At 44.1% G+C, this 26,851-nt stretch overlaps 1 protein-coding gene and 1 pseudogene across 2 annotated transcripts in view; both read left to right on the top strand.

Annotated features, from left to right (window-relative positions):
• ARFGEF2 (ADP ribosylation factor guanine nucleotide exchange factor 2) overlaps positions 1-14,871 on the top strand; it is an 82,916-nt gene extending 68,045 nt beyond the window's left edge. For both annotated transcript variants that reach the window (XM_027558325.1, XM_027558324.1), the window contains 6 exons: positions 1,421-1,535; positions 4,120-4,250; positions 7,271-7,439; positions 8,604-8,742; positions 11,205-11,322; positions 11,861-14,871. In XM_027558325.1, the coding sequence (XP_027414126.1) occupies positions 1,421-1,535; positions 4,120-4,250; positions 7,271-7,439; positions 8,604-8,742; positions 11,205-11,322; positions 11,861-12,037 (849 nt within the window). In that variant the 3' untranslated portion in view covers positions 12,038-14,871. The remainder of the gene's footprint in view (positions 1-1,420; positions 1,536-4,119; positions 4,251-7,270; positions 7,440-8,603; positions 8,743-11,204; positions 11,323-11,860) is intronic.
• A 4,980-nt stretch (positions 14,872-19,851) lies between these two features.
• Positions 19,852-20,555, top strand: LOC113902754 (annotated as a pseudogene).
• Positions 20,556-26,851: the final 6,296 nt, after the last annotated feature.

Genomic DNA, 26,851 nt, shown 5'->3' with positions numbered 1-26,851 from the left:
TCATAGTAAAAAGTTAAGCAGCCTAAGGAGTTTAGGCTTTTCTGATGGAAAGTGAGTAAGGAAGGTTATAAGAGCTGAAAGTGAAAGTGTTAGTCCCTCAATTGGGTCCAACTCTTTGCGATCTCATGAACTGTAGCCCACCAGGCTTCTCTGTCCGTGGAATTTTCCAGGCAAGAATACTGGAGTGGGTTGCCATTTCCTTCTCCAGGAAATCTTCCCGACCCAGGGATGGAACTCGGGTCTTCTGCATTGTAGGCAGATTCTTTACCATCCGAGCTACCAGGGAAGCCCTATAAGAGCTAAACACTGTATATATTCATTAATGTATTCTTTTGAAAGTACAAAGAAGTATTAAGAAAATAAGTCACTTCACTCAATAAAAGCTACAAAGCACTTCTAGCTTTTATTTCTGTGACTGAGCACATGCAACCCACATTTGCAGTTTGGGCTCACTTTGTACATGATGTATTAATTCCATTGTGGGCATTTTTCCGTATTCTTAAATAGTCTTTGAGAACAGCCTCTTCCCTGGCTGCACATTATTATAATTTATTTAATGGATTTTCTCTTGTTGAAGTGTCAGTCAGTTCTGGCCTTTCACCGTTGTAAATACTGCTTTGGTGTAATTATTCTTGTTTATTGCCCTCTTACATAAAGAGTGCTTTCCTGGGACTTGCCTGGTGGTCCAGTGGTTTAAGACTTTGTCTTCCAGTGCAGGGGGTGCAGGTTCAGTCCCTGGCCAGAAAACTTTAAGATCTCACATGCCTCATGGCCAGAAAAAGAACCAGAGCAGAAAGCAATATTATAACAAATTTAATAAGAAACTTTAAAATGGTCCATATCCAAAAAGTGAAATCTTAAAAAGAATGCTTTTCTCTTCACCGATGAAATAGTTTTCGTTTTTTGTGTAAGGCCCCATAAAGAAGTAGTATCCCTTTAAAATACTGTGGTTTACAGGGTAAACCTTGAGTCTTACTAGCTTCTATTTCCAAATAACTATAAAGGCATTAGATTTTGAAAGGCTTTTGGGATATAACCATTTAAAAATAAAGCACAGTATGTAAACATTTTCTGTTTAACTTTCTGCTGTCAACTTTAAAAAAAGCTCCTACCATACTCATTTATTTTTGAACTTGATCTCATTAAAAACTGTCACACTCATCATGAAATCATAGTGTGTAGAGAAATGCCACCTAAGTTGGAATCAGAAAATGTGAAATTTTAATGGGAGAAAGAAATTCTTGAAATTCATGATCTCTCCCATGCAGCCTCTGAAAAGTGCTGCATTGTACTTCAAGCTCAGCAAGACACTTACACATTCAAGTTGGGAAAGCAGTGTTAAAACCAGGCACATCTCTGCACAGGTCCTAAATTGTGAATGGAGGAGTGAGCATTGTGTTTCTTTCTGGTTAACTTCCAGGATGTGGATCTGGACCGCCAGTCTTTAAGCAGCATTGATAAAAATGCCTCTGAGAGGGGTCAGAGCCAACTCTCTAACCCGACCGATGACGGCTGGAAAGCCAGACCATATGCAAGTAAGACCCCTTTTCTTACTGTTTTTGTTTTTATTTGTTTGCTATTTTAAGTAGGTAACACATGTATGTGATTCAAATATTTGGCCGGTGCAGAGAGGTAAAGAGGCTGTGAGCCTGCCTTCTACCCCTGAGCCTCAGTCTGCAGCTCCCCTCCCCTGTGGCAGCCAGTGTCACCAGTTGCTAATAGTCCTTTTTAGAGACTCATGTGTAAGCAAATGCATATCCATCTACACAAGCATATAATGCATATTTATATTTATATATGAATTCTCTTCCACCATTTTTATAGACATTATAGAATACGTTCATTGTTCTTTATCTCTAATGTAACTTAGAGATCATTCAAAATCAGTACCTGAAGTGCTCTCACCCCCTTTTATACTACTGTATGTTGCCCCACACTGTAGCTGTGCTGTTATTTGCTTAATTGGGTTCCTACCAGTGGATATTTATGTTATTCCTAGTCTTTTTCTGTTATAAACAACACTCCATTGAATCACATAATACATGTGTTATTTGTGAGTTTATCTGTACAGTAAATCCCCAGAAACAGAATTGCTAGGTTAAAAGAGAAGTAAGTGCCTTTGCTATTTTGATAGATAATTCCAGGTTGCTGCCTATTAAGGTTACACCTGTTAACATGGTCTTTGAAAACACCTGGGTGATACTTGGTATCTTTTGAGTAGTCTTAATATGCAGTTTTTAATTATGAGTGAAACTGAGCAGTTTTTCCTGTGTTTAAGAACCATTTCTGTTTTCTTGGCTCTGTTTTCTGTTTGTAATCTTGGCTCATTTTGTACTGATGGTTGGTCTTTTTATTAATTTGAGGGGGCTTGTGTGTTAGAGATCCCTTTGCTGGATGTAAGTTTCAAATTACTTTTGCTGATTTATCCGTTAATGTTGCTTATGGTGTGTTTTCCTGTCTGTCATTTAAAAAATAGGTTTTGCAGTTGCTGTGAGCCAGGCACTTGTGTGCCCCATGCGTGTACAGTCTCACGTGATTGTTATCCTTGCCGTCTGAGGGGGTGCCATTTTACAAGGTCTCGGGTGACATGACTTGCTAATACGTTGTAGAGTCAAGATTCAGACACTTTTGACTGAGAAATTGAACCATTTCTGGTGTTAGTCTGGTTTTTTTTTAAAGTTGTGGTTGACATTTTTCTTCATAGTGGTTTCACCCTCTTCTCAACACACCAGTCTGTAGGTGTCCACACTGGCATGAACTTCTGAGGCAGCGCATTAGACAAAGCCCTGTGTGGTCACCATTGTCTTTTGAAGGCTAGAAAATCACCACCCTTGGAATTCATTCAAGAGGTGCCACCTTGGAGACTGCAGGCCCGCTCCTCCATGTCTGTGGCATTACCAGGGTGTCTCCAGAGTCCAGGCAAAGGATGGAGCTGAGTCCTCATCAGCCCCAGATAAAGGAACAAGTGGACGTTTCTTCAGTGGAACCACTGGGTGCAGCAAGACACTTAAATCCTGAGAGATGCCTGGGACTTGAGGCCCTGCCAGTTCTCCAGGGAATAGAACTCTGCTTCTCCCAGTTTTCCGTCTCCGCCTCCTTTTCAGGGATGAGCTCAGTGCATAGAGCAGCAGGCGCAACCCTTGACACACTTGAATTGTTTACTTTCTTTCTTTTTATTTTGGGCAAGGTGGTGGTGTCATTGAACAAGTATAAGTTTACATCTATTGCAATTCCACTGTATATTTTTTCACTTAAAACTAATTCTGTGTGGAGAATTTTTATATGTATAACTTAATAGCCATCTTCAAAAGCTTGAAGATGACCCAACTCCCTGTTAACGTTTATCTAATACTTTCAACATTCTGGTCCTTTAACAATAAGTTGGAAAGGAAGCTGTACTTGGACTGGAATCAGATCAGCCATGGGCTGTCCCAGAACCCAGGGATTAAGAAGATGAGACCTTAGTCGAAGTCTGGTCCATAGGCAGAAACAACATCAATAATCTAAGCGGGGAAATTCTCCACAGAGAATTATTTCAGCTACTGAAACAGGCAGGAGCAGATTCTGAGGGATATGGAAGCAGAAAAAAATGGGCAGTGGCTGCTCCATCTAGCGATCCAGGAGCTAAGAATTTACATGAGCTGCACCCCTTCCCCCGACCCTCACAGCTGAGATTCAGCCTTTGGCAAGGCCAGCTACCACAGGAACCTGTAGCCTCTTGTGGACAGAGCACAGCCCAGAGCCGGTCTGTAGAAGAGCAGAGAAACGTGCTGGAGAACAGGGGACCTGCGTCACTGACGCGCTTCACCTCTTCAGGTGTTTGCTCAGAAAGCACATGTTCAGAGAGAACCTTTTCTGGCCAGCTCGCAGCCCCACCTGACAGCACCCCTTCCAACTCCCAGTCCCCCCACCCTGTGTCCTCGTTGTGTGACATCCTGTATCTTATACTTAAAGAGCTTGTTTACTGTCTGTCTCTGCCATGGCGGGGGCAGGGATTTTTGTCCAGCTTATTCATTGTTATGCTGCAGCATCAAGATCTGTGCTGGCACACAGGAAGAGCTCAGTGAACTCAGTACTGGCTGAATCATTATTAGGGTTAATCTTTATCATCTAATATAGATCAGAAACTGTTTGCCAGCCTCCTCATCAAGTGTGTGGTCCAGTTGGAACTGATACAGACCATCGACAACATCGTGTTCTACCCCGCGACAAGCAAGAGGGAGGACGCAGAGCACATGGCTGCCGCCCAGGTGAGGGCGGGCCGGAGAAGAGCGTCCTTGCCCGTGGGGAGGTTGTCCGGGTGCGGTGATGTGCTGGAGCCACCTTGGGTTGGCCGCCAGAGCCCCTCACGCTCACTTCCCCAGCCCTGTGTTCAGCGACAAGGGTACTGGTCACTTAATACTGGCCGTGACGGGAGTGTGTACCCCACAGAAATCACCAAGCACTGAAAATCAGCCTTTCCCAGAGAGCCGGTTTACCAGCATTGCACTGCTGAGATTCCACCCCTTGCCTTGGTGCTTCAAAAAAAATGTGTTATTAATCATAGGGACTGCTCCTTATCATTGATACACAGTTAACCCGTAACTGAGAAGGAAAACTTAAGTGGCTAAAGGTCCCAATTTTTCCTTCAGAAAGTATACCTTTGTTATGTATATGCAACCTTTTTGTATATACAGTATGCTTGGAAACAGAACTCAGTGTCCAAAAGTGGGACGGTAACCTTCCACCACAGGTCGCAGACCTGAGTGCTTCATGGCCTGGGAGATGCTGTGAGTAGGGGCAGCAGGCCGGGGGGCACAGTGGGAGGCCGCTGAGCCCCGCTACCTCCCTGCTCCAGGGCCAGTTGCCGCCTGGTGGGTGAAGCTGTGACAGTCTTCCAGTGTTTCAAGAGGCGTCGGAAATCAAGATTTCAGGGGATATTCCTGGCAGTCCAGTGGTTAGGACTTAGTGCTTTCACACTGAGGGTGCAGGTTCCATCCTTGATCAGGGAACTAAGATCTCAGAAGCTGTGCAGCAGGCCACCCCCCTGAAAAATGGAAATCTCTTGTTTATTAAATACTATAATTATACCTGAGGGATAGATGCAGCACAAAGGCTATCCTTTTTTGGGTTTTGTTTATATTATTAAGTGTACAGTTCAGTGGTTTTAGTATATTCACAAAGCTATGCAAACTTCCCCACTAATTCTAGAACATTTTAATCACTGCAAAAGGGAACACCCTGACCATCAGTATCACTCCCCATTCCCTTCTTGCCCCAGCCCTTGGCAACTGCTGATCTATCTTCTGTCTCTGGGTTTGTCTAACCCAGATATTACATGTTGTGTTAGTCGTATAACTTGTGAGCTTTTGTGTCTGGCTCCTTCCGCTCGCCGCTTTCCAGGTTCGCTGTGCTGTGGCGTGCACCCTCCTCCACTGTTCTCACCTGTGGCTGAATAACATCCCGTGTGTGCCCAGGCCACGTTTTGTCTGTCTGTTCATCAGTTGATGGACATTTGGGTTGTGTCCACTGTCTGGCTGTTACAAATAATCCTGCTGTGAACATTTTTGTACAAATTTTAATGTGCACATACGTTTTTAAATCTCTTGAGTATAAACCTAGGAGTAGAATTGCTGGGTCATATGGTAGCTTTGTGTTTGCCTTTTTGAGGAATTGCCAGACTGTTTTCCAAAACAGCCAGACTATTTTCCATTCCCACCAACAGTGTGTGAAGGTTCCAGGGTCTTCACCTCCTCACCAGTGGTTATCATTGTGTTGCTGGTTTTATTTAAATTATTACAGCCATCCTCATGTGTGTGAAGTAGTAGCTCATTGTGGATTTATTCTCATATTTGGAGAAACACCTATTCAGATCCTTTTTGTTGGATTATTTATCTTTTTATCATTGAAAGAGTTTCTGTATTTTCTAGGTACTAGTCTCAGCACATAGATATATGATCTGTACCATTTTGTGCATTTTTTTTTTCAATTTCTTGATGGTGTCCTTTGAAGAACAAAAGTTTTTAATTTTGATAAAAGTAATGTTACTGTTTTTTCTCCAGTTACTTGTACTTGTAAAATTATTTCTAAAAGCATTGCCCTAATTCAGGGTCACAGAGATTTAGGCCTACATTTTGTTTTAAGAATTTTACAGCTTTAGCTCTTATGTTTAGGTCTTTGATCCATTTTTTTTAGTTTATTGTATATGATGGGAGATAGGGAGTCTGCCTTCATTCTTTTGCATGTAAATACTCAGTTATCCCAGTACCATTCAATATAAAGACTATTTTTTCCCCGTTGAATTATTCTGACATCCATGCTAGAAATCTCTTGATCATAAATTTGAGGATTTATTCCTAGATTCTCAGTTATGTTCCATTTATCTGTATGTCTGTCTTTATGCTAGTATCACGCTGTCTTGATTACTGTAGTTTTTTTTTTTTTTTAATAAGTTTTTTTAAAATAGGGAAGTATGAGTCTTCCAGCTTTGTGCTTTTTTTTTTTTTTTTTTCCCCAAGATTGTTTGGCTGTTCTGTGTCACTTACATTTACCTATGAATTTTAGGATGAGCTTGTCAATTCCTGCAAAGATGTCAGCTGGAATTTTGATGGAGATTACACTGAATTTATAGATCTATTTCAGGAGTATTGCGAACTCTGCCCTTCTGTAACCTCTGGCTTATAGGGAGGGATGTGGTCCATTTTCCTCGAGGGCTCAGCAAATATAAAATCCCTAATTATGTCCGACATTTCAGGCAACATGTTCAATAAAAATTTCTAGCAATTCATACCTATTTTTATGGTTTTTCCCTTCACATTTAAAAACACAATTGTCAGACCTACTGCAGTTCATTGATCATGTGATGAGGCTTGAGATGAGCTGCCACGTGGGCTTTGGCTGAGAATTTCTTTCTCTATGCTCTGAGCCTCACAGCTTCTGTCACGGGTACTACAGCTTGATTTTCTCATTTTCCACTTTCTTCATAAAATAAGAAGCAGACAGTGCAGTCGTGTAAGGAAATCTGTAATGAAATACTTGGAGAAACGCACACTCCTGTTCATGCAGTGAAGGCAGTACTGACACAACTGAAACTCCCGCAGAGCCTGCCGTCGTGCAGGAGCTCAGCGCATCCTCTCCCAGCCAGGGAGCGGGGTCTAAATGGAAAACCGTTGAGGCTGTTGAGAAAGGCAGTGTGCCTTACAGAGAGGAGGACTCCTGGAGAGCCCTGATACCTGCGTGTCCAGAGTCAGTCTGTCTTCCTTACTCAGCTCTGTTATTCTCCCCTCTCCAGCAAGACACGCTGGACACAGATATCCACATCGAGACAGAGGACCAGGGCATGTACAAGTACATGTCTTCGCAGCACCTCTTCAAGCTCCTGGACTGCTTGCAGGAGTCCCATTCATTCTCAAAGGCCTTCAACTCCAATTATGAGCAACGGACTGTCCTGTGGCGAGCAGGTAAGGCAGACTACACAGATGGGACAGGTGGTCGCCCCGGTCACCATCCTAAACCGTTAAGCCTTTGGAAAGTCCCTGGTGTGGTACACACAGCTGAAATAACTTAACAGGTGTTTTCACACTTGAGGGAGAAAGAAGGGAAATTTCATCCCAGTACCAGTAATATAGCCTGGCACACAGGAGAGTCTCAGTATTTGATGGAAAAACAAATTGGTTTAGAGTTTAACCTAGCAAGTCAAGAAATTTTACATTAGATTAAAATTGTAAAGTTAATATGATGGTATAAAAACTGTGGAAGTCTAGGAGAAACAGACACACTGGTACATTTTCTGGGGCTTTTAGGGGTTTTTCTCTCCCATCTCCATATGTAAATACAAAGTCCTGGACGTGAGTGGTGTATGTGTGTAGACACACACGTATGTTTGTACAGGGGTGAAGACAGTAGGAGTCTCATTTTGTGAACTTTGTATGAAAGTGATACTTGATATATAATTCTTGTAATATTACCGTTAATTTTCTCCCCAGATGCCTGTTTTAGCCCATAATTTTAAAATGTCAGTTTTCTCTTTAGGTTTAAAGTAGGTGTTTTATGATTTGCCAATAATAAGATTTTGCTTATTAGAGTGGTTTACACATCCCAGTGGCTGATTGGTATTGCTTTGTTTAAGAAAATGTGTTCTTATATATGCTTTGTGGGGAAAAAAAAAAAACTAGCAACTCAAGAAACATGCTAGAACTTTAAAGAGCCATAACACTTGAGAAGATGAAATGAATGGCTTCACCCACCAGTGAGCAGAGTCTGAATGGAGAACAGTTCAGGGTGTATCGAGTGTCATATGTCCAATACGGAGGGTGCAACGTCAGGGCTGCCTCTGTTCAGTATCAAAGTTGAGCTGTGTCAAAAATGTGAGATTGAGACTTCCCTGGTGGTCCAGTGGCTAAGACTCCGTGCTCCCAGTGCAGGGGGTCTGGGTTCCATCCCTGCTCAGGGAACTAGATTCCATATGCTGCAACTAAGATCCTGTGCAGCCGAATAAATAATAATTTTATTTTTTTAAATGTGAGATGGTTCAATATTTCCTGAAGTAACTACGTTAGGGTCCCACATGCTTTCTCAGCATTACTCTAGGAGCATGCACAATTTACATGACTACCTGATCCTAGGTTTTAAGGGCAAGTCTAAACCCAATCTTCTAAAGCAAGAAACCAGCAGCCTGGCCTGTTGTTTGAGGATCCTGTTTCGAATGTATGTCGATGAGAACCGCAGGGATTCCTGGGAAGAAATTCAGCAGCGACTTTTAAGGTAAGAAGAAATTATTTCAGATTAGATTTCTTATTTGTAATACGCCAAATGCTTTACAACAGTACTGTGATTTGAAAAGAGTAGGAGAAAAATACCTATATGTTGACTTCCCTAGAAACTGTTTTCCTTTTTGTTTTTTCTTTCTTTTGGGTGACTCTTCTATTCCAGTTTTCTTAATGCCCTAAAGAGGACAGGGCCTCACTTCTTGCATGTATCATTTCTTAAAGCACAGAAACCTCAGCAGGGGAAAGTGCCTGAGCTCAGAGTCATCAGGCCCTAGTCCTGGCTAGGTCCCCTCCAGAGTACTGTCAGCTCCAACATCCCACCATTCCTGCTTCCCAAGAGAAGCATACTAGAATCATGTGGGCACCAGGATGCACTTACTTTGTGCAGAAATGCAGCAGTGGGCAGGCAGTGGATGCCATGGAGAGAGTCCTCTGCAGAGAAGTAGATCTTTGCCACCCAGCTTCTTGGGCAACTGTGAGCAAGATGCCGTGTCTACGCCTCTTTGCACTCCTTTAAGATTTGAAAACATTAACGTGGAGTGCTGACAACCATATGACAAGACACGTGCTCTTCCTGCACCACTGGGTCTTCCTGGAAATCACGGGGCATTTTACATATATCTGTGTATACATATGTATACATGTATCTCAAGAGCCTTAAAGAATTCCATCTCTCTTTGACTCAATAATTCCACTGTTAGGGAATTGCGATTCTCACACAGAACGTTCATTGCAGATATAAAGAGAAAAAATTTAAAACAGCTCAGCTGCGTATCAGAGTATATCATAGGATATAAATTATGGTATATCCTATGATAGAATATTAGGCAGCCTTTAAAAATGAAGTTTGGGGGAATTCACTGGTTGCCTAGTGGTTAGGATTGCAGGCTTTCACTGCCATGGCCTGGGTTCAGTCCTTGGTCAGGGAACCAAGATCTTGCAAGCCGCATGGCACAGCCAAAAAATAAATGAAATTTTGTAAGTGAAGTGTTTAAAAAATAATCTTCTGGAAAAAAATAATAGTGATTTTCTGGGACTTCCCTGGCAGTCCAGCGCAGATAAGACCCCAAGCTTCTGATGCAAAGGGCATAGATTTTCTCCCTGGTCAGGGAACTAAGATCCTGTATGCCACACAGTGTGGCCTAAAAATAATTTAAAAAAATAAAATTTTCCTTGATGTGGAAACATGCTCATAACACAAGTTTCACCACAAAAAAGCAGGAAGTAAAACCATATATACTTGTAATATTTCAGCATTGCTTTTTAAAAGTCACCAAAAATAGCTGGAAGGAAATATGCCAGAATAATGCCATGTGTCCCTTAGAGTGGGCTTCCCCGGTGGCTCAGTGGTGAAGGATCCACCTGCGATTCAGGAGACACGGGTTCCACCCCTGGTTGGGGAAGATCCCTTGGAGGAGGGCACGGCCACCCACTCCAGTGTTCTTGCCTGGAGAATCCCAAGGACAGAGGAGCCTGGCGGGCTACAGTCAGTGGGGTTGCAGAGAGTCGGACGCGACTGAAGTGACATAGCACGCACACACGTTCCTTAGAGTGATGGGGTTGTGGGAATTTCTTTCTCTTCAGTGATTTTTTTTTGCCCTTTTCAGTCATCTTACAAAGAAAATATATGACAAGTCATAAACTGAAAAATGAATTCATTAAATAAAGGGGACAGCAGCAGCTCCTTTCAACTTAACATCAAGTCCAAAAGAGAATTACCTACAGTCTCACGCAGTTTCTCTGGAGGACGTACATAAGTGTTAAGTTTCTAACCCAGCATGTTTAAAAAACTAGCTGTTGTGTGTTGTGTGAGAAGAGAGTGGGGGGCCGTGGTTAACTGTGGGTAACAGGCTCTTGTGCTGGGTGTGTTGCAAACCCTGCCTGACTGAGCCCCCGCCACCGGCCCAGCCTGCACTGGCCTTACGTTGAATATCCTTGTTCAGTTTCATCCTCACAGCGGCCCCTTGAGTTTGGTACAGTTGTTTATTCCCATTTTACAGCTGAGCAAACTGAAGCTCAGGGATTTGCTCAAGATGGCACAGCCAGAGCAGGTGCGCGTTAGAAACTCACTGCAAGATTAGAGAGTTCTCTTTGTGGTTGCTGATGGGGAGGATGGGGGAGAGGGATCATTAGGGAGTTGGGGATTGATATGGACACTCTGCTGTGTTTAAAATGGATAACCAGCAAGGACCTGCTGTAGAGCACAGGAACCTCTGCTCAGTGTTATGCGACAGCCTGGATGGGAGGGGACTTTGGGGGAGAATGGATACATGTATACGTATGGCTGAGTCCCTTTGCTGTCCACCTGAAACTGTTAACACCACAGTATTATTAATCACTTATACTCCAATACAAAATAAAAAGTCTTAAAAAAAAAATGACAGAGTTCTCCACTCCAGTGAAATGTGTGCCCTTCCTCTTCTGTCTGACATACACCCCCTCCGCTGGTTCTTCTAGTGTGTGCTCCGAGGCCCTGGCCTATTTCATCACGGTGAATTCTGAAAGCCATCGGGAAGCCTGGACAAGCCTCCTATTGTTACTTCTAACAAAAACCCTCAAAATAAATGACGAAAAGGTATAAACAAGTAATGTCTTCACCAGAATTGGGTTTGGGTTGGCTTTGTACTGAGACTTTGAAGTAAGTACTTTCCCCATTCTCCCAGGGATGGTTACATAACTAGCACCATTCTCGGAGCATTGGTGAGAAGCTGACTCATTGTGAACAATGGTGGCTGAGGTTATTGGGCTTTTTCTCTCAAAGAACCCCAGTGGGGAAAGGCAGGTTGCTGTTAAACCACCACCTGATGTTCACTGTGGCTTTGCTGGAAGAGAGGGTTGAGGTTGTGAAAGCCGGGATTAGAACTGGAATCTTGATTTACTGAAATGAAAACTGACTTTGGCAGCAAGGCTGTTCCCCGTTTGTGTTTGGCGTTAGGTATAACTAGAAGAAGTTTTAATTGGCAATTTTTTGCACCTATGTCCAAACAGTGAGGAGCAAAGTGCTACTGTTATTTGCAAGAAGTTCCAGGGTGAGATGAACACTTGCAGAAAACCAGGGTCAGAAGAAGAGTTCCACGTCTAATTTTCTCTCTCTCCTTCTCTCCCACCTCAAGTTTAAAGCACATGCTTCCATGTACTACCCCTACCTGTGTGAAATTATGCAGTTTGACCTGATTCCTGAGCTCCGAGCCGTTCTGCGGAAGTTCTTCTTGAGGATAGGCGTTGTGTATAAGATATGGATTCCAGAAGAGCCATCACAAGTCCCGGGGAGCCTGTCGCCAATCTGGTAGCCCTGGCCCCTGCGGGCACCACTGTATCTCTGCGGAACTGTCCTCACGCTGCCCCTGCCTGGCACATCTCGAGAAGGGTCAGACCGCAGAAAGTTGACATCCCGAAGCTAGAGAGGCCTGGGTAAAGATGGTTCCATCAGAGTCCCGGGACTCGGGCATTGCGGTGTTCCTTTAAACTGCTGCGTACCCAGTTGACACAGTAGGTGGGGAGTCTGTCTCGTCTCCGCCAGTCTTTCCTCATTACCCATCGGACTGCGTGTCACCTGTCATTGCACTCGCCGTCACTGTCATGCAGAGTCCCACAACTGGCTCTTCACTCCCGTCAGAGGAAGTACCCTCCTTGAAAATACTGAACATAGCTGTATAGGTTCGTGATTACTAGAGAGTATATTAATAAAATTTCTTGTGACGGCTCCGTGCCACTTAAAACACGCTGGGTTTTGTTGTTTGAATGTGCTGGAGGAGTTTGGGTGTTTTTGTCACTTGTGAGTCAACTGTAGTTGTGTTAGTTTGGGGAAAGGTACAGGGGAAAAAGAGTTCTTTGTTCTTTTTCCTCCCTGTTTTGTTCATGACTGGGTGATTTTTAAAGCATTTTTTAAAAAAAAGATAATTACTGAGGATTTGACTGAAAGCAGAGCTTAGTAATTAAGTTAGAATTAAGAGCTTGCAAGGTTTAAAAAACAAATGTAGTGCTTCTGGCTCTCCCTGTTTTAGTAACTCGGGGAGGAAAAGTCTATAGGAAAAAGGAAACAATTGAATGAAGATGGCTAGTCTTCCTTGAAGTATTTGTGGAGGGGGTATTAAAATTTCCAGAATACATTGTCCATCTAATATATGAAGTAGTAACAAAAATGAAGTAGTAATTTAAGAGAGTTAATTTATATTTGAGTAAACCTTTTATTTTTACCTCAGAATAGTGAGTATACCAACAGTTAGTATCTCTGCTTGGCACAGTCCCCAGCATTGGAGCCCTCGAAAGAGAGAGAGGTGGGGGAGGGCGCTGGGCACTCTGCGTGAGGAGGGGGCTCCTGTGAGCCTCCATAGCCACGTGTCGCGGGTTGAACCCAAGCAGACCCCTGCCATTGTGAGGCCAGCGCGGCTGACCGTGACCTTGGCAAGAGGTGGCCGATGTTCAGTGCTTCCGTTAATTAGAGCCGAGGAGCTGAGTTCTCTGGAAGGGTTAGATTCTGGGGTCCTTATGATGTTAATGATGGTGCAATACTCTTAGCTGCCATAGAACTGAATTGTGGTGCAGCTTGTGGAGTGGGCAGTCTATGCATACGACCCAAGGCCTGCAAGCAGTTGGTTTGGGAGCTGACTTGATTCAAGTCGGTGAGAAAGAACACAGGCTTCATCTCTGCCCTCACGTTCTGCTCGCCAAGAGCAGCCCTCAGCGTTAGAACCGTTACAGAGGTATTAAAACATGCAGATGGCTACCTACGCCCTGTAGTCCTATAAACTGGGTTCTGTTGAGGTCAACTCTGGTGCCTTAGAAGTTAGGCAGTTGGGAACCTAATCTAAAAAAAAAATCAGATAGTTTTTCTTTACAGAGAAAGATTTCTGGTGCTTTTGTTTACTAAGAGACCGATTTCTCACATTTTTTTGTGTGTGTGTTCTACCAGCCTTGAGAAATGTTTGGTTTTGGCCAGCAGTACTCTACTTTTTTTTTTCCCCAAAAAAGTGTTTTAATTTCTCTACCAAAGAAAAGAAGAGATGTTTAGATTTTTATGTTATCTACGTCCATGAGAGAAGAGGGGCTCTGACACTTAGCAGGAAGGGGCAGGGGGAGAGTATTTTCCTGTGAGTGGAAAACGCTGGCACAAACGACGTCCTAGTCCTGGACTCCGTCACACCCTCACCCTGCGGCGTGGAAGCCACGCGCTGACTCCCTCGCTGGCTCTGTGGCTCGTCACAGCCTCAGCCAGTCGGCCGTCCCCATCGCCGCCTGCACTGAGGGTGTGAGTGGGGCACACGCAGGTCCACTCATACATTATCTGTCCAGCCGCGTCCCTGCGTGGAGATCTTCGCTTCCCCTCTGAGGGTCTCATGGGACGTTTTCTTCACTGAATGGGACGGCAGGACTCTGCCCATGTATTCCTGCCTCCTCTTTCATTTCTCCCTCCGCTCACAGCATAGGAAATGTGTAAGTGCATTTTGTTCCTTGCCGAAACATTCAGGTTTGAATTTCTTTTCAGCTGCATTTTTTTAAAAGATTTGATTTTCTGAGTGAGGCATTTGAATTGTACCAGCATGGACCTTTTAAAAACTGGATGTCAAACCATTTAGGGTGATTTTTTTTCTTGTCAGTGGACCGTGACATACAGATGAAAATCCCTTACCTCCAGTAATAAGCCATTCAGCCTAAATTCTCTTTTGTGAATAAATCTATCCCAGCTCACGGCAAATGTGGTGCATGCCACCCCGCAGACATCCATGAAAGGGGTGACCCCGCAGCCCTGGGCCAGCAGCCGTTCACAATGTCACGGAGGAGAGCAGCGCGTTTCCAAGGCCTTATTTCTTTCTCAGTTGCTTTAAGTGTTGATTATTTGTGCTGGGTCTCTAGAGAAGCTTCTGTTTGTTACAATACTGCAGCTTTGAGCAATTTTGTTTTTCTTCATCATCCTTTAGGGAGATCACCAGCTTTGGCATCTTAACAACAAACGGTGGATGGGAAATTTTATTTCTAATAACGCATCTTTAGTCAAATACACCTTTTTCCTGTCACTCCTCACGTACAACCAAAGAACATACATAATGGGAATTGTTTAATAATATCTGGAAACAACATTTCCTCTGAGAGGTGACTTTTGTACAAAATGCAAAAAAAAAAAAAACTAAAAAAACTAAAATTTCTCATCATTCTTTTGTGATTATGGCTATACACTGAGTAGTTATTACAGGAACCTGCTGATAAACGCAAGTATGACCATCGCATTCAGACGTTTGTTGTTATGATGCGAATGGATATTGGTTTAAATAGAAACTGGGTCCTTAACTGCATTTTCTGAATTCTTTTCTAAAATTTGTGTTAAAAGTAGGCATAGCTCAAACTCATGCGAAATCCTGGAGTTTGTGATCTGCAGCTTTGTAATTTGGGAAACAAAGAAACCAAAGCTGAGTATTTAAAAGAATGACTACGTGAAAGTCTGTGCTCTCAAAAAAAGACACTCATCAAAAGTGTAGTTTTTCTCAGTATTCTGATTTTTAAAAAATTTTATCTTGCATATTTGCATCAAATATTTCTTTATGTGCAAATGTATGTTTTACCTCCTTAAAAATGCCTAAAAATTAGTTAATAGCTACTTTTGTTTAATCTATACACGATGATTAAGTGCATTTAATATTGGTAATTTAATGAAAAGCATTCCTTGCCCAATGGATGTATACATTTTTGAAAGAATAAGCAGAATTATATAATATGAAATGCTATGTAAAGTTTTCTATGTAAAAATATTATGTATAATACTGTTAAAATAAATATCCCATGCTTTAATCAAGTGGTAAATCAATAAAGTTTTAAAAAGTTAAATTGCTTTTAATGTAGTGATTAATGTATATCAAGCCATTATGCATATCAAACTTATCATGTATGGGGCTTCCCTGGTAGCTCAACGGGTAAAGAATCTGCCTGCAATGCGGGAGACCTGGGTTCAATCCCTAAGTTGGGAAGATCCTCCTGGAGGAGGGCATGGCAACCCCACTCCAGTATTCCTGCCTGGAGAATCCCCATGGACAGAGGAGCCTGGTGGGTCGCAAAGAGTCAGACATGACTAAACAACTAAGCTCAGCACATCAGGTTTTAGGTTTGTTCTTGTGGCAGATACATGCTTGTACTTTATCAGTTGGTGGTAAAATGTGGCCTTTGTATTTAACTAATATAATTATTAATGGGAGAATATTAATTGTGGGTTTTAATTTTTTTAAGGAAAATTCCCGTTTCATCCATCCCCCTCCTCATGAAAGAAAATACCCAGTTATAAGGTCATGAGAAGATTATTTCATCTCATTAATTGGTTTGACCAGTGGCTTGGTTTCCAAGAGACAGAAATCTCCTCTTGCTGGCACTGAGGGCAAGACTGCAGAGGAGGACTCGCAGGGAAGCCAACTGGGCATGAGTGGGAGGCCATCCTAAGGTTCACACAGGGAGCCAGCCTAGGAAGCTCGCCTTTCCTGCTTCCAGATGCAGAGTCCGTTTTTCTTTTCTGGTTTCGCCTCACAGCAAACCCCCACCCCCACCCCAGCCCCCAGCCCCTGGCAGTGAAAGCACAGAGTTTTGACCCCTGGATCGCCAAGGAATTCCCCTGCAGAATCCATTCTGAAATACCTCACGTTGTAAATTATGACTGTAATTAAAATATTCCACTGCTGAAATTGACTAACACATGGTCGTCTTTAGTAATTCATTGGTATAAAACATCTTTCTCTGGTACCACATTTCAGGTGCTTCCAGGGAAGAACAAAAGAACGGCCCTTTCTTTTGGAAGAGCTTCCCTGGTGGCTCAGATGGTCAAAGCGTCTGCTTGCAATAAGGGAGACCCAGGTTCGATCCCTGGGCTGGGAAGATCCCCTGAAGAAGGAAATGGCAACCCACTCCAGTACTCTTGCCTGGAAAATTCCATGGACGGCGGAACCTCGAAGGCTACAATCCATGGGGTCGCAAAGAGTCGGACATGACTGAGCGACTTCACTTTCACTTTCTTTTCTTTTTGAAAAGGTTTCTAAAGAGTCTTTTATCTGTTCAGAGCAGGTACTGCCTGAGTTTTATCTAGAGCACTGGTTTTCAACCTGCTGCCAACCACTGGCTTTCAGTTCTGCCCCAACACTTGGCAATGTCTGCAGACATGTTTGGTTGTCACATTTTTGGGTGGGGGTGGCTGTGCTCCCTGGCATCTAGTGAGTAGAGACCAGAGATGCTGCTAAACAGCCCCCCACTCTGACCCGCAAGTTGGGGGCAGGAGTGGGGGCTGTAGTGTCAGTAGTGCCAAGGTTTCAACACCCTGAACTAAAGTGACTTCCTCTGAGTAACAGGGCTCCTTCACCATGTACTGTAGGACCCGAAAGTCCCCCTGTGGCAGATACTTTTAGCTTATTTTGGCCGTCCCGTTAAAGTCTCTTTTGCTCACCCAAGTGGAGGGTATGCTTAGGTCACTGGCTTATTCAGGTTACTGATTTAAGCATTTTGAAAAGGTAATTTTAGCATTATACTGCATTTTGTAACCTAACAGACTGGTGCACATTTTAGGCAAAAGTACATTTCCTTTTTCAGAGGACCAGAGTGGTTGCCTTCCCTGGAATTTTTGCAAACCTGTGTAACATGCCCGTTGTCTAGGTTTTGTTGCTGTTCAGTCACTAAGTCGTGTCTGACTCCTTGTGACCCCATGGACTGCAATACACCAGACTTCCTGTCCTTCCTATCTGCCAGAGCTTGCTCAAACTCATGTCCATTGAGTTGGTGATGCCATCCAACCATCTCATCCTCTGTCATCCCCTTCTGCCTTCAGTCTTCCCCAGCATCAGGGTCTTTTCCAATTAGACAGCTCTTCACATCAGGTGGCTGAAGTATTGGAGCTTCAGCTTCAGCATCAGTCCTTCCAATGAGTATTCAGGGTTGATTTCCTTTAGGACTGACTGATTTGATCTCCTTGCTGTCCGAGGGATTCTGAAGAGTCTTCTCCAGGACCACAGTTCGAAAGCATCAATTCTTTGGTGCTCAGCCTTCTTTATGGGGCAACTCATATCGGTACATGACTACTGGAAAAACCATAGCTTTGACTATGCGGACCTTTGCTGGCAAAGTGATGTCTCTGCTTTTTAATACATTGTCTAGGTTGGTCATAGCTTTTCTTCCAAGGAGCAGGCATCTTTTAATTTCGTGGCTGTAATCACCATCTGCAGTAATTTTGGAGCCCAAGAAAATGAAAAGAAATCTAAATTGTCCTTGGGTTAGTGATTTGTGTCACATCTTAGGAACGTCCAGCTTAGTAAATGCAGTTGCATACCAACAGCGAGAGGAGAAGGGATGAGCACTCTGTAAGGATTCTGGAAAAAATGATTTTAGTACTTTTTTTTAATGCCTCTTTCCAGACACAAGCCAACCTTATCTGGTATTCAACTGAAGATTGAGCTTTTGAGGATAATTTTATGTCATAGTCAATTTTCATCTTTCCCAGTGTTCTTGCCTGGAGAATCCCAGGGATGGGGAAGCCTGGTGGGCTGCTGTCTATGGGGTCGCACAGAGTCGGACACGACTGAAGTGACTTAGCAGCAACAGCAGCAGAGACTCCTAATCTTCACATGACGCTTCTATAGCTTCCTGTCCTTTAACCTAATTCACATTTGCTTAAAGAATTTGTTGAGTTATGTCCAGGAAATACTCAGGTGTTCTAATAAACTTCTTAGCTTGAGTAAATTTGGGCTTAAATAATGGCATATTGATTTCCTTCTCCAGAGTTCATGGGTTTCTGAGAAAAAAAAAAGCTGTGTAGGAGAGGCCAGTGGTCAGATCATGGAAGCTGGAAGGAAGAACTTTTTTTCAGAAGGATTTGTTGTGTGAACTTTCTGCCCTTAGGGGGTAGCAGCATTAGATGAGGACACGGAGGCTCAGTGAGGCTGGATCGCACAGCAGGAACGCGGCGGAGCTGGGACTCTGGCCCAGACTCTGTCTTCAGAGCACACACACTACCCACTGTGCCCGTTCTGGGGTGAGGTGGGAAGCCCAGCAGGGCATGCAACAGAACACAGTCCTGGTCTCTCAGGATCCTGTTTGTAAGTTGAACTGCTTGGGTATTACAAACACCTGAGTTGGAAATCATTGTTATCAGATCTCTTATACTGCCTTTGCAGGGTTGTACCTTCAGACCCTTTCCTGACTAGCACAGACATTCAGAAGTCAAGGAAAGAAATAGCGACTAGCTGAGAAAATATGAGAGGAAGTGAGCAGATGCCAAGGCTGGGCCAGTAAGCCCTCGTGGTTTGTGCCTTCATTTTTCCACTTTAATACACACCTTTAAAAGTCACCAGTTCATAAATGCTGGAGAGGGTGTGGAGAACAGTATGGAGGTTCCTTTAAAAAACTAAAGACAGAATTACCACACCATCCAGCAGTCCCACTCCTGGGCATATATCCAGAAAAGACAAAAATTCTCATTCAAAAAGATACATGCACCCCAATGATCATAGCAGCATGATCTGTAATAGCCAAGACATGGAAGCAACCTAAGTGTCAACAGTTGAATGGATAAAGAAGATGTGGTATGTTGTTTGTTTGTTGTTTAGTCGCTCAGTCGGGTCTGACTCTTTGAAACCCCACGGACTGTAGCCTAGCAGGCTCCTCTGTCCAGGACATTTCCCAAGCAAGAATACTGGAGCAGGTTGCCATTTCCTTCTCCAATTCCTTCCAACCCAGGGATTAAACCTGGGTCCCCTGAGTGTCTCCTGCAGGTGGATTCTTTTACTACTGAGCCACTGGGGAAGCTGGGTAAAGAAGGTGTGGTATACACATACACACACACACAGGAATATTAGCCATTAAAAAGAATGATATAATGCCATTTGCAGCAACATGGATGAACCTAGAGATTATCATCCTAAATGAAGTAATAAACTTAGAGTTATCAAAGGGAAAGGAAAGGGGAAGAAGGGATAATTTAGGAGTTTGGGATTAACATATACACATTACTGTATATAAAACATTAAACAACAAGGACCTACTGTATAGGAAGTGTGCTCGTTGGCCCCGCGGATCTGTCTCTTGCTTCAACAGTGCTTGGACGGAACAGACCCAGGGATGCCCCTTGCTCCAGCCTCCGACCACCGTCCAACCTTTTTTCCAGTCGCAACTTCCGGAGTCAGCCACTGAGCTGTCCGCGATCACCGGGACCAGCCACCATTTTTTAACTCCTTATTATTACCGACCAATCATGAGCTCCCAGATTCGTGGGAATTATTCTACCGAGGTGGAGGCGGCTGTCAACCACCTGGTTAACATGCAACTGCGGGCCTCCTACACTTCCCTCTGTCTGGGCTTCTATTTCGACCGCGACGATGTGGCCCTGGAGGGTGTGGGTCACTTTTTCCGCGAATTGGCCAAGGAGAAGCACGAGGGCGCAGAGTGACTCTTGAAACTGCAAAACCAGTATGGCGGCCGCGCCCTCTTCCTGGACGTACAGAAGCCATCTCAAGATGAGTGGGGTAAAACCCAGGACGCTATGGAAGCCGCCCTTCTCGTAGAGAAGAACCTGAGTCAAGCCCTGTTGGATCTGCATGGCCTGGCTTCTGCCCGCGGAGACCCCCACATCTGTGACTTCCTGGAGAACCACTTCCTAGATGAGGAAGTAAAACTCATCAAGAAGATGGGTGACCACCTGACCAACCTCCGCAGGCTGGCTGGCCCCCAGGCTGGGTTGGGCGAGTATCTCTTCGAAAGGCTCACCCTCAAGCACGACTAGGAGCTTCTGGAGACCAGTGGCCATTGAAGAACCCACCTAACATCAGGGCTGCCTGAAGCCCCTCTCTGCAGCCACTAGGCAGCTTTTTAACACCCTGGAGCCCTCTCTCAAGCCTTGGACCAAATGGAAACAATAAAGCTTTTTGCAGCAAAAACAAAACAAAACAAACAAAAAAAGGACCTACTGTATAGCACAGGGAACTATATTCAATATCTTGTAATTACTTACAATGGAAGAGAATCTGAAAAAATATATATATATACATAAATCACTTTGCTGTACACCTGAAGCTAACACAACACTGTAAATCAAATATGAAAGTGAAAGTGAAAGTCGCTCAGTCGTGTCCGACTCTTTGCAACTCCTTGGACTGTACAGCCCATGGAATTCTCCAGGCCAGAATACTGGAATGGGTAGTCTTTCCCTTCTCGAGGGGATCTTCCCAACCGAGGGATAGAACCCAGGTCTCTCACATTGCAGGCAGATTCTTTACCAGTGAGCCACCAAGGAAGCCTCTACACTTCAATTTTTTTCTTTAAAGGCACAAATTTGTGACTTCTTTAGAGTTCCACACTTGCTCCTGCCTCCGAGCCTTTGGTCCTGCTATTTCTCTTCCTGGATGTGTTTTCTCTGAACTTAATGGCTAGTTCCTCCTCCTGGATTCCAACTCAAAAGCTAACTTCTTGGAAAAAAAAGAACAAACCTCACCTCCTGTTTGCCTACCTAGTCCCTGTCTGCATCCCTCACCTCCATTCATCCCACCCACCCACCCCTTTTTTTTTTGGCCATACTGCATAGCAGAGATTTCCCTCCACCTGCAGTCTTGGTGTTCCCTTCAGGCCTTCCCTGAACAGGGATCTCACACAAGGGAAGGGCTATTTAATGCGTTGGAAAGTGAAGTGAAAGTTGCTCAGTGGTGTCCAACTCTTTGCGACCCCATGGACTATACAATCCATGGAATTCTCCAGGCCAGAGTACTGGAGTGGGTCGCCTTTCCCTTCTCCAGGGGATCTTCCCAACCCGGGGCTGGAGAGCAACTGAATGAATATAGCTCCCTGGGGCAGTGGCTCGGGCGGGCGCACATAGCCCACTACTGACATCTGGTGGCTCTGGGCCAGAAATACAATCACCACGGGCTCATGCAGTTGGCCCTGTCACGTCCTACTCTGCAACCGCATGAACTGCAGCACGCCAGGCTTCCCTGTCTTTCAGTGTCTCCTGGAGTTCACTCAAACTCAAGTCTATCGAGTCGGTGATGCCATCCAACCATCTCATCCTCTGTCGTCCCCTATTGCCCTCAATTTTTCCCAGCATCAGGGTCCTTTACTTTACCAATGAGTCAGCTCTTCGCATCAGGTGGCCAAAGTATTGGACCTTCAGCTTCAGGATCAGTCCTTCCAATGAATATTCAGGGTTGATTTCCTTTAGCATTGACTGATTTTATTTTCTTGCTGTCCAAGGGATTCTCAGAGTCTTCTCCAGCACTACAGTTCAAAAGCATCAATTCTTGGGCGCTCAGCCTTCTTTATATGCTTCCCTGGTGGCTTGGAGGTTAAAGCATCTGCCTGCAATGCGGGAGACGTGGGTTCGATCCCTGGGTCGGGAAGATCCCCTGGAGAAGGAAATGGCAACCCACTCCAGTATTCTTGCCTGGAGAATCCTATGGACGTAGAAACCTGGTGGGCTGGGGTCGCAAAGAGTCAGACACGACTGAGTGACTTCACTCACCCAGCCTTCTTTATGGTCCAACTCTCACATCTATACATGACTACTGGAAAAACCATAGCTTTGACTACACACATGCAGTGAGTCTAAATATTTCAAAGTCAAATATCAAGGTATGAGCTTTCAAATAAAACTCATCCTAACCTCCTTTGTTGATGCTGGGAAAGATTGAAGGCAGGAGGAGAAGGGGACAAGAGAGGATGAGATGGTTGGATGGCATCACCGACTTGATGGACATGAGTTTGAATAGGCTCTGGGAGTTGGTGATGGGCAGGGAAGCCTGGCATGCTGCAGTCCGTGGGGTTGCAAAGAGTTGGGCACGACTGAGCAAATGAACTGAACTGAACCTACTTCCTCCATAAATACTTTTATAATACCTGCAAGTCTCGGTTCAAAAGTTGCATTTTCAGGCTCCCCAGCGTTCCATGCCAGAACAGAGCAGGGCAGGGAGAACTGGCCTTTGTCCTGCACCCTGTCTCCTCCTCAGGCCACAGGCAGCACCGCAGGGCTTTGAACTTGTGTATAGATACTCAGCTCCGTCCAAACCCGCTGCGAACTCGTTTGCCTCTGTCACACTTCCAGCTTTGGGGCACTCCCATTGGCTGTACATTTGCTCTCAGAACTGACCCAGGCAAGAGATTTCTACAGATCTTGGAAAAGGACTCAGGGCCTAAGGCTGGGGACTTCCAGGGTGTTGGGCGACTGGAACATGACCTGAAAGGGAATGGCACAGGTTCTGGGGGAGCACAGAAGCTCCCGCACTTGGTCCGTGAACAGGGAGTGGTTGGAGGAAGGCCAGTGTGGAGCCTCTAAAATACAGGGGCCAAGGGAAGGGTCCAAAGGCTTGCCCAGGTCTAAAGCAGCACCACCTGAGAAAAGCCGAGGGCGGGGACAATGGGAGGGCGTCACGAATACTCTCCCGGGACTTCCCTGGCACCCAGTGGTTAAGACTTCACCTTCCAAAGCAGGGGATGCAGGTTCAATCCCTGGTCAGAGATAAGATCCCACATGCCTCTCAGTCAAAAAAAAACATAAAACAGAAGCGATATTGTAATAAATTCAATAAATACTTTTAAAATGGTCCACATCAAAAAACATCTTTTTTTTTTCAAACTTTAAACTTTTTATTTTGATTGGAGTGTAGCCGATTAACAATGTTGTGACGGTTTCAGGTGAACAGTGAAGGGACTCAGCTGTACATGTGTATGTATCCATTCTCCCCAAACCCCCACCCATCCAAGCTGCCACATACCATCCAGTCGAGTTCCCTGTGCTATACAATAGGTCCTTGTTGATGGTATCCATTTTGAATATAGCAGTGGGTACATGACCTTCGCAAACTCCCTAACTATTAATATCCCTTCCCTACCTCCAGCAACCATAAATTCATCTTCTAAGTCTGTGAATCTCTATTTTGTAAGTAAGCTCATGTGTATCATTTCTTCTTATATTCCACATATAAGGGATGTGGTTGCTGTTGTTGTTCAGTCGTCAAGTCGTGTTGGACTCTTCACGACGCCATGGACTGCAGCACACCAAGGGATGTGGTATGATATTTGAAAAAAAAATACACTTCAACTGGTCATAAGAAATGGTCATAACAGCTAACACTGTTGGGTACTGTTTCCCAGTTGCTTTTTCATGGGCCTCATACATATCATTTTTTCATACTTATCATTTCTTCATACATATCATTCTTTATCTTTACAACCACCGTAAGAGGAAGAATCATATTATTACCCCTGTTTTAGAGATTAGGCAACCAAGTTATAAGTACCTTACCCAGTGTTACACAGATGGCATTGGGGTCTGAACCTGGGTAGTCTGGCTCAAGTTCACGCTCTTAACTACTATGATATACAAAAGGATGAAAGAATTCTGGCAACAAAGAGAGGCTGAAAAGGATGTCCATTATACTTCAATAAAACGGGGAGGAGAAGACCCAGGAAACTCTTGCAGAAAGAAAGCAGGTCCAACAGTGTTGATATCAGACAAGACTGAATTGGAAGAGGAAAGCTCTGAAAGGGCCAAAGAGGAATATTTCACATTATAAGATGGTAGACATCATCAAGAAGAAACAGCAGGAACCCTGTATTGACCTAATAGCTTCAAAATATAAATCAGAAGCTGACTGACGTACCATTTAACACTGACAAAGTCAGAATCACGATGGGAGACTCGTATACCATTCAGAGAACATTGATAAAGAATATTTAAAAATAAGAAATAAAGAACTTAAATATTCAATAAAGTACCTACAGCTAATGTCCTACTGTGGCCACAGGACTGGAAAAGGTCAGTTTTCATTCCAAAGAAAGGCAATGCCAAAGAATGCTCAAACTACTGCACAATTACACTCATCTCACGCGCTAGTAAAGTAATGCTCAAAATTCTCCAAGCCAGGCTTCAACAGTACATGAACCGTGAACTTCCAGATGTTCAAGCTGGATTTAGACAAGGCAGAGGAACCAGAGATCAAATTGCCAATATCCGTTGGATCATCGAAAAAGCAAGAGAGTTCCAGAGAAACATCTATTTCTGCTTTATTGACTATGCCAAAGCCTTTGATTGTGTGGACCACAACAAACTCTGGAAAATTCTTAAAGAGATGGGAATATCAGACCACCTGACCTGCCTCTTGAGAAATCTGTGTGCAGATCAGGAAGCAACAGTCAGAACTGGGCATGGAACAACAGACTGGTTCCAAATAGGAAAAGGAGTACGTCAAGGCTGTATGTTGTCACCCTACCTATTTAACTTATATGCAGAGTACATCATGAGAAACGCTGGGCTGGAGGAAGCACAACCTGGAATCAAGATTGCCAGGAGAAGTATCAATAACCTCAGATATGCAGATGACACCACTCTTATGGCAGAAAGCAAAGAACTAAAGAGCCTCTTGATGAAAGTGAAAAGAGGAGAGTGAAAAAGTTGGCTTAAAGCTCAACATTCAGAAAACTAAGATCATGGCATCTGGTCCATCACTTCATGGCAAATAGATGGGGAAATAGTGACAGACTTTATTTTTTGAGCTCCAAAATCACTGCAGATGGTAACTGCAGCCATGAAATTAAAAGGCGCTTGCTCCTTGGAAGAAAAGTTATGACCAACCTAGACAGCATATTAAAAAGCAGAGACATTACCAACAAAGGTCCATCTAGTCAAAGCTATGGTTTTTCCAGGAGCCATGTATGGATGTGAGAGTTGGACTGTAAAGAAAGCTGAGTGCCAAAGAATTGATGCTTTTGAACTGTGGTGTTGGAGAAAACTCTTGAGAGTCCCTTGGACTGCAAGGACATCCAACCAGTCCATCCTAAAGGAAATCAGTCCTAAATATTCATTGGAAGGACTGATGCTGAAACTGAAACTCCAATATTTTGGCCACCTGATGTGAAGAACTGACTCATTGGAAAAGATTCTGATGCTGGGAAAGATTGAAGGCAAGAGGAGAAGGGGACAACAGAGGACGAGATGGTTGGATGGCATCACCGAATCAATGGACATGAGTTTGAGTAAAGTCCGGGAGTTGGTGATGGACAGGGAGGCCTGGCGTGCTGCAGTCCATGGGGTCAAAAAAAGTCGGACACGACTGAGTAACTGAACTGAACAGAATGTTCTACCTGGGCTTCCCTTGTGCCTCAGTGGTAAAGAATCCACCTGCAGTACAGGATATGTGGGTTCCATCCCTGGGCCAGGAAACTCCCCTGGAGAAGGAAATGGCAATGCACTCCAGTATTCTTGTCAGGAAAATCCCATGGACAGAGGAGCCTGGAGGACTGCAGTCCATGGGGTCGCAAAAGTCGGACATGACTTAGCGAGTAAACAACAATATCCTAGTTAGTGAAAGACCAAAGGCTATTTGTACCATGTGAATATTCCACCCTGTGCCCAAGAAAGGAAGTTGCCTTCGTTAAAAAAAAAGTGAGAGAGATTTCCCTGGTGGCACAGTGGTTGACTCCCCTCTTCCACTGCAGGGGGCACAGGTGCAGTCCCTGGCGGGGGAACTAAGATCCCACATGCCATGCAGCACACCAAAAGAAAAAAGATGCTAACATTAAAAATATAATCAATAAAATAAAAGGTAAGAAGCAATCAGACCTGTCTCAACTTTAGATATCAACACTCTTCTGGATCTCAACTGGACTTTTTAAAAGTGAGACAAAATCAAACTTAGACTTGTTTTCCAAGGACAGTCAGATGTGTCCATGCTTTTCTGAATCCAAATCAAATGGAAGTGTCTTCCACTTTCAGAAAGTCTTTCCATAGAGTATACATATAATGTATGTACTATTTTATCAGGATTCGGAAAGAAAGACGACTACATGCGTACTGACTTCTTGCTCCTGAAAATGGCTGAACTGTTTTCTTTGGTTTTCAACACAGCAGCAGTTGTAGCAAACCTAAGAGTGTGTGCATGTGGTGAGCGAGCAGGATGAGAATTCCCAGGGAATTTTCACGGGTCACCTGGGCCCCACAGAGAGTAGAGAGGGAGGACAAGCCTTTCCATGGCCCTCACCTGCATGGTTCCTCTGGCTGCTAAGGGCGAGGGGAGATGGCCCTGCTGGAGCCACTTCCACAGACTTAATAAAAGTGGCACAGCCTGCGGGCTTCCTATGTGTGTGCTAAGTCACCCCAGTTGTGA

The sequence above is a fragment of the Bos indicus x Bos taurus genome, chromosome 13 (assembly GCF_003369695.1).
Source record: "Bos indicus x Bos taurus breed Angus x Brahman F1 hybrid chromosome 13, Bos_hybrid_MaternalHap_v2.0, whole genome shotgun sequence".
Taxonomy (NCBI): domain Eukaryota; kingdom Metazoa; phylum Chordata; class Mammalia; order Artiodactyla; family Bovidae; genus Bos; species Bos indicus x Bos taurus.
Note: the sequence above shows the minus strand (reverse complement) of the source record. Positions and strands in the feature narration are given on the sequence as shown.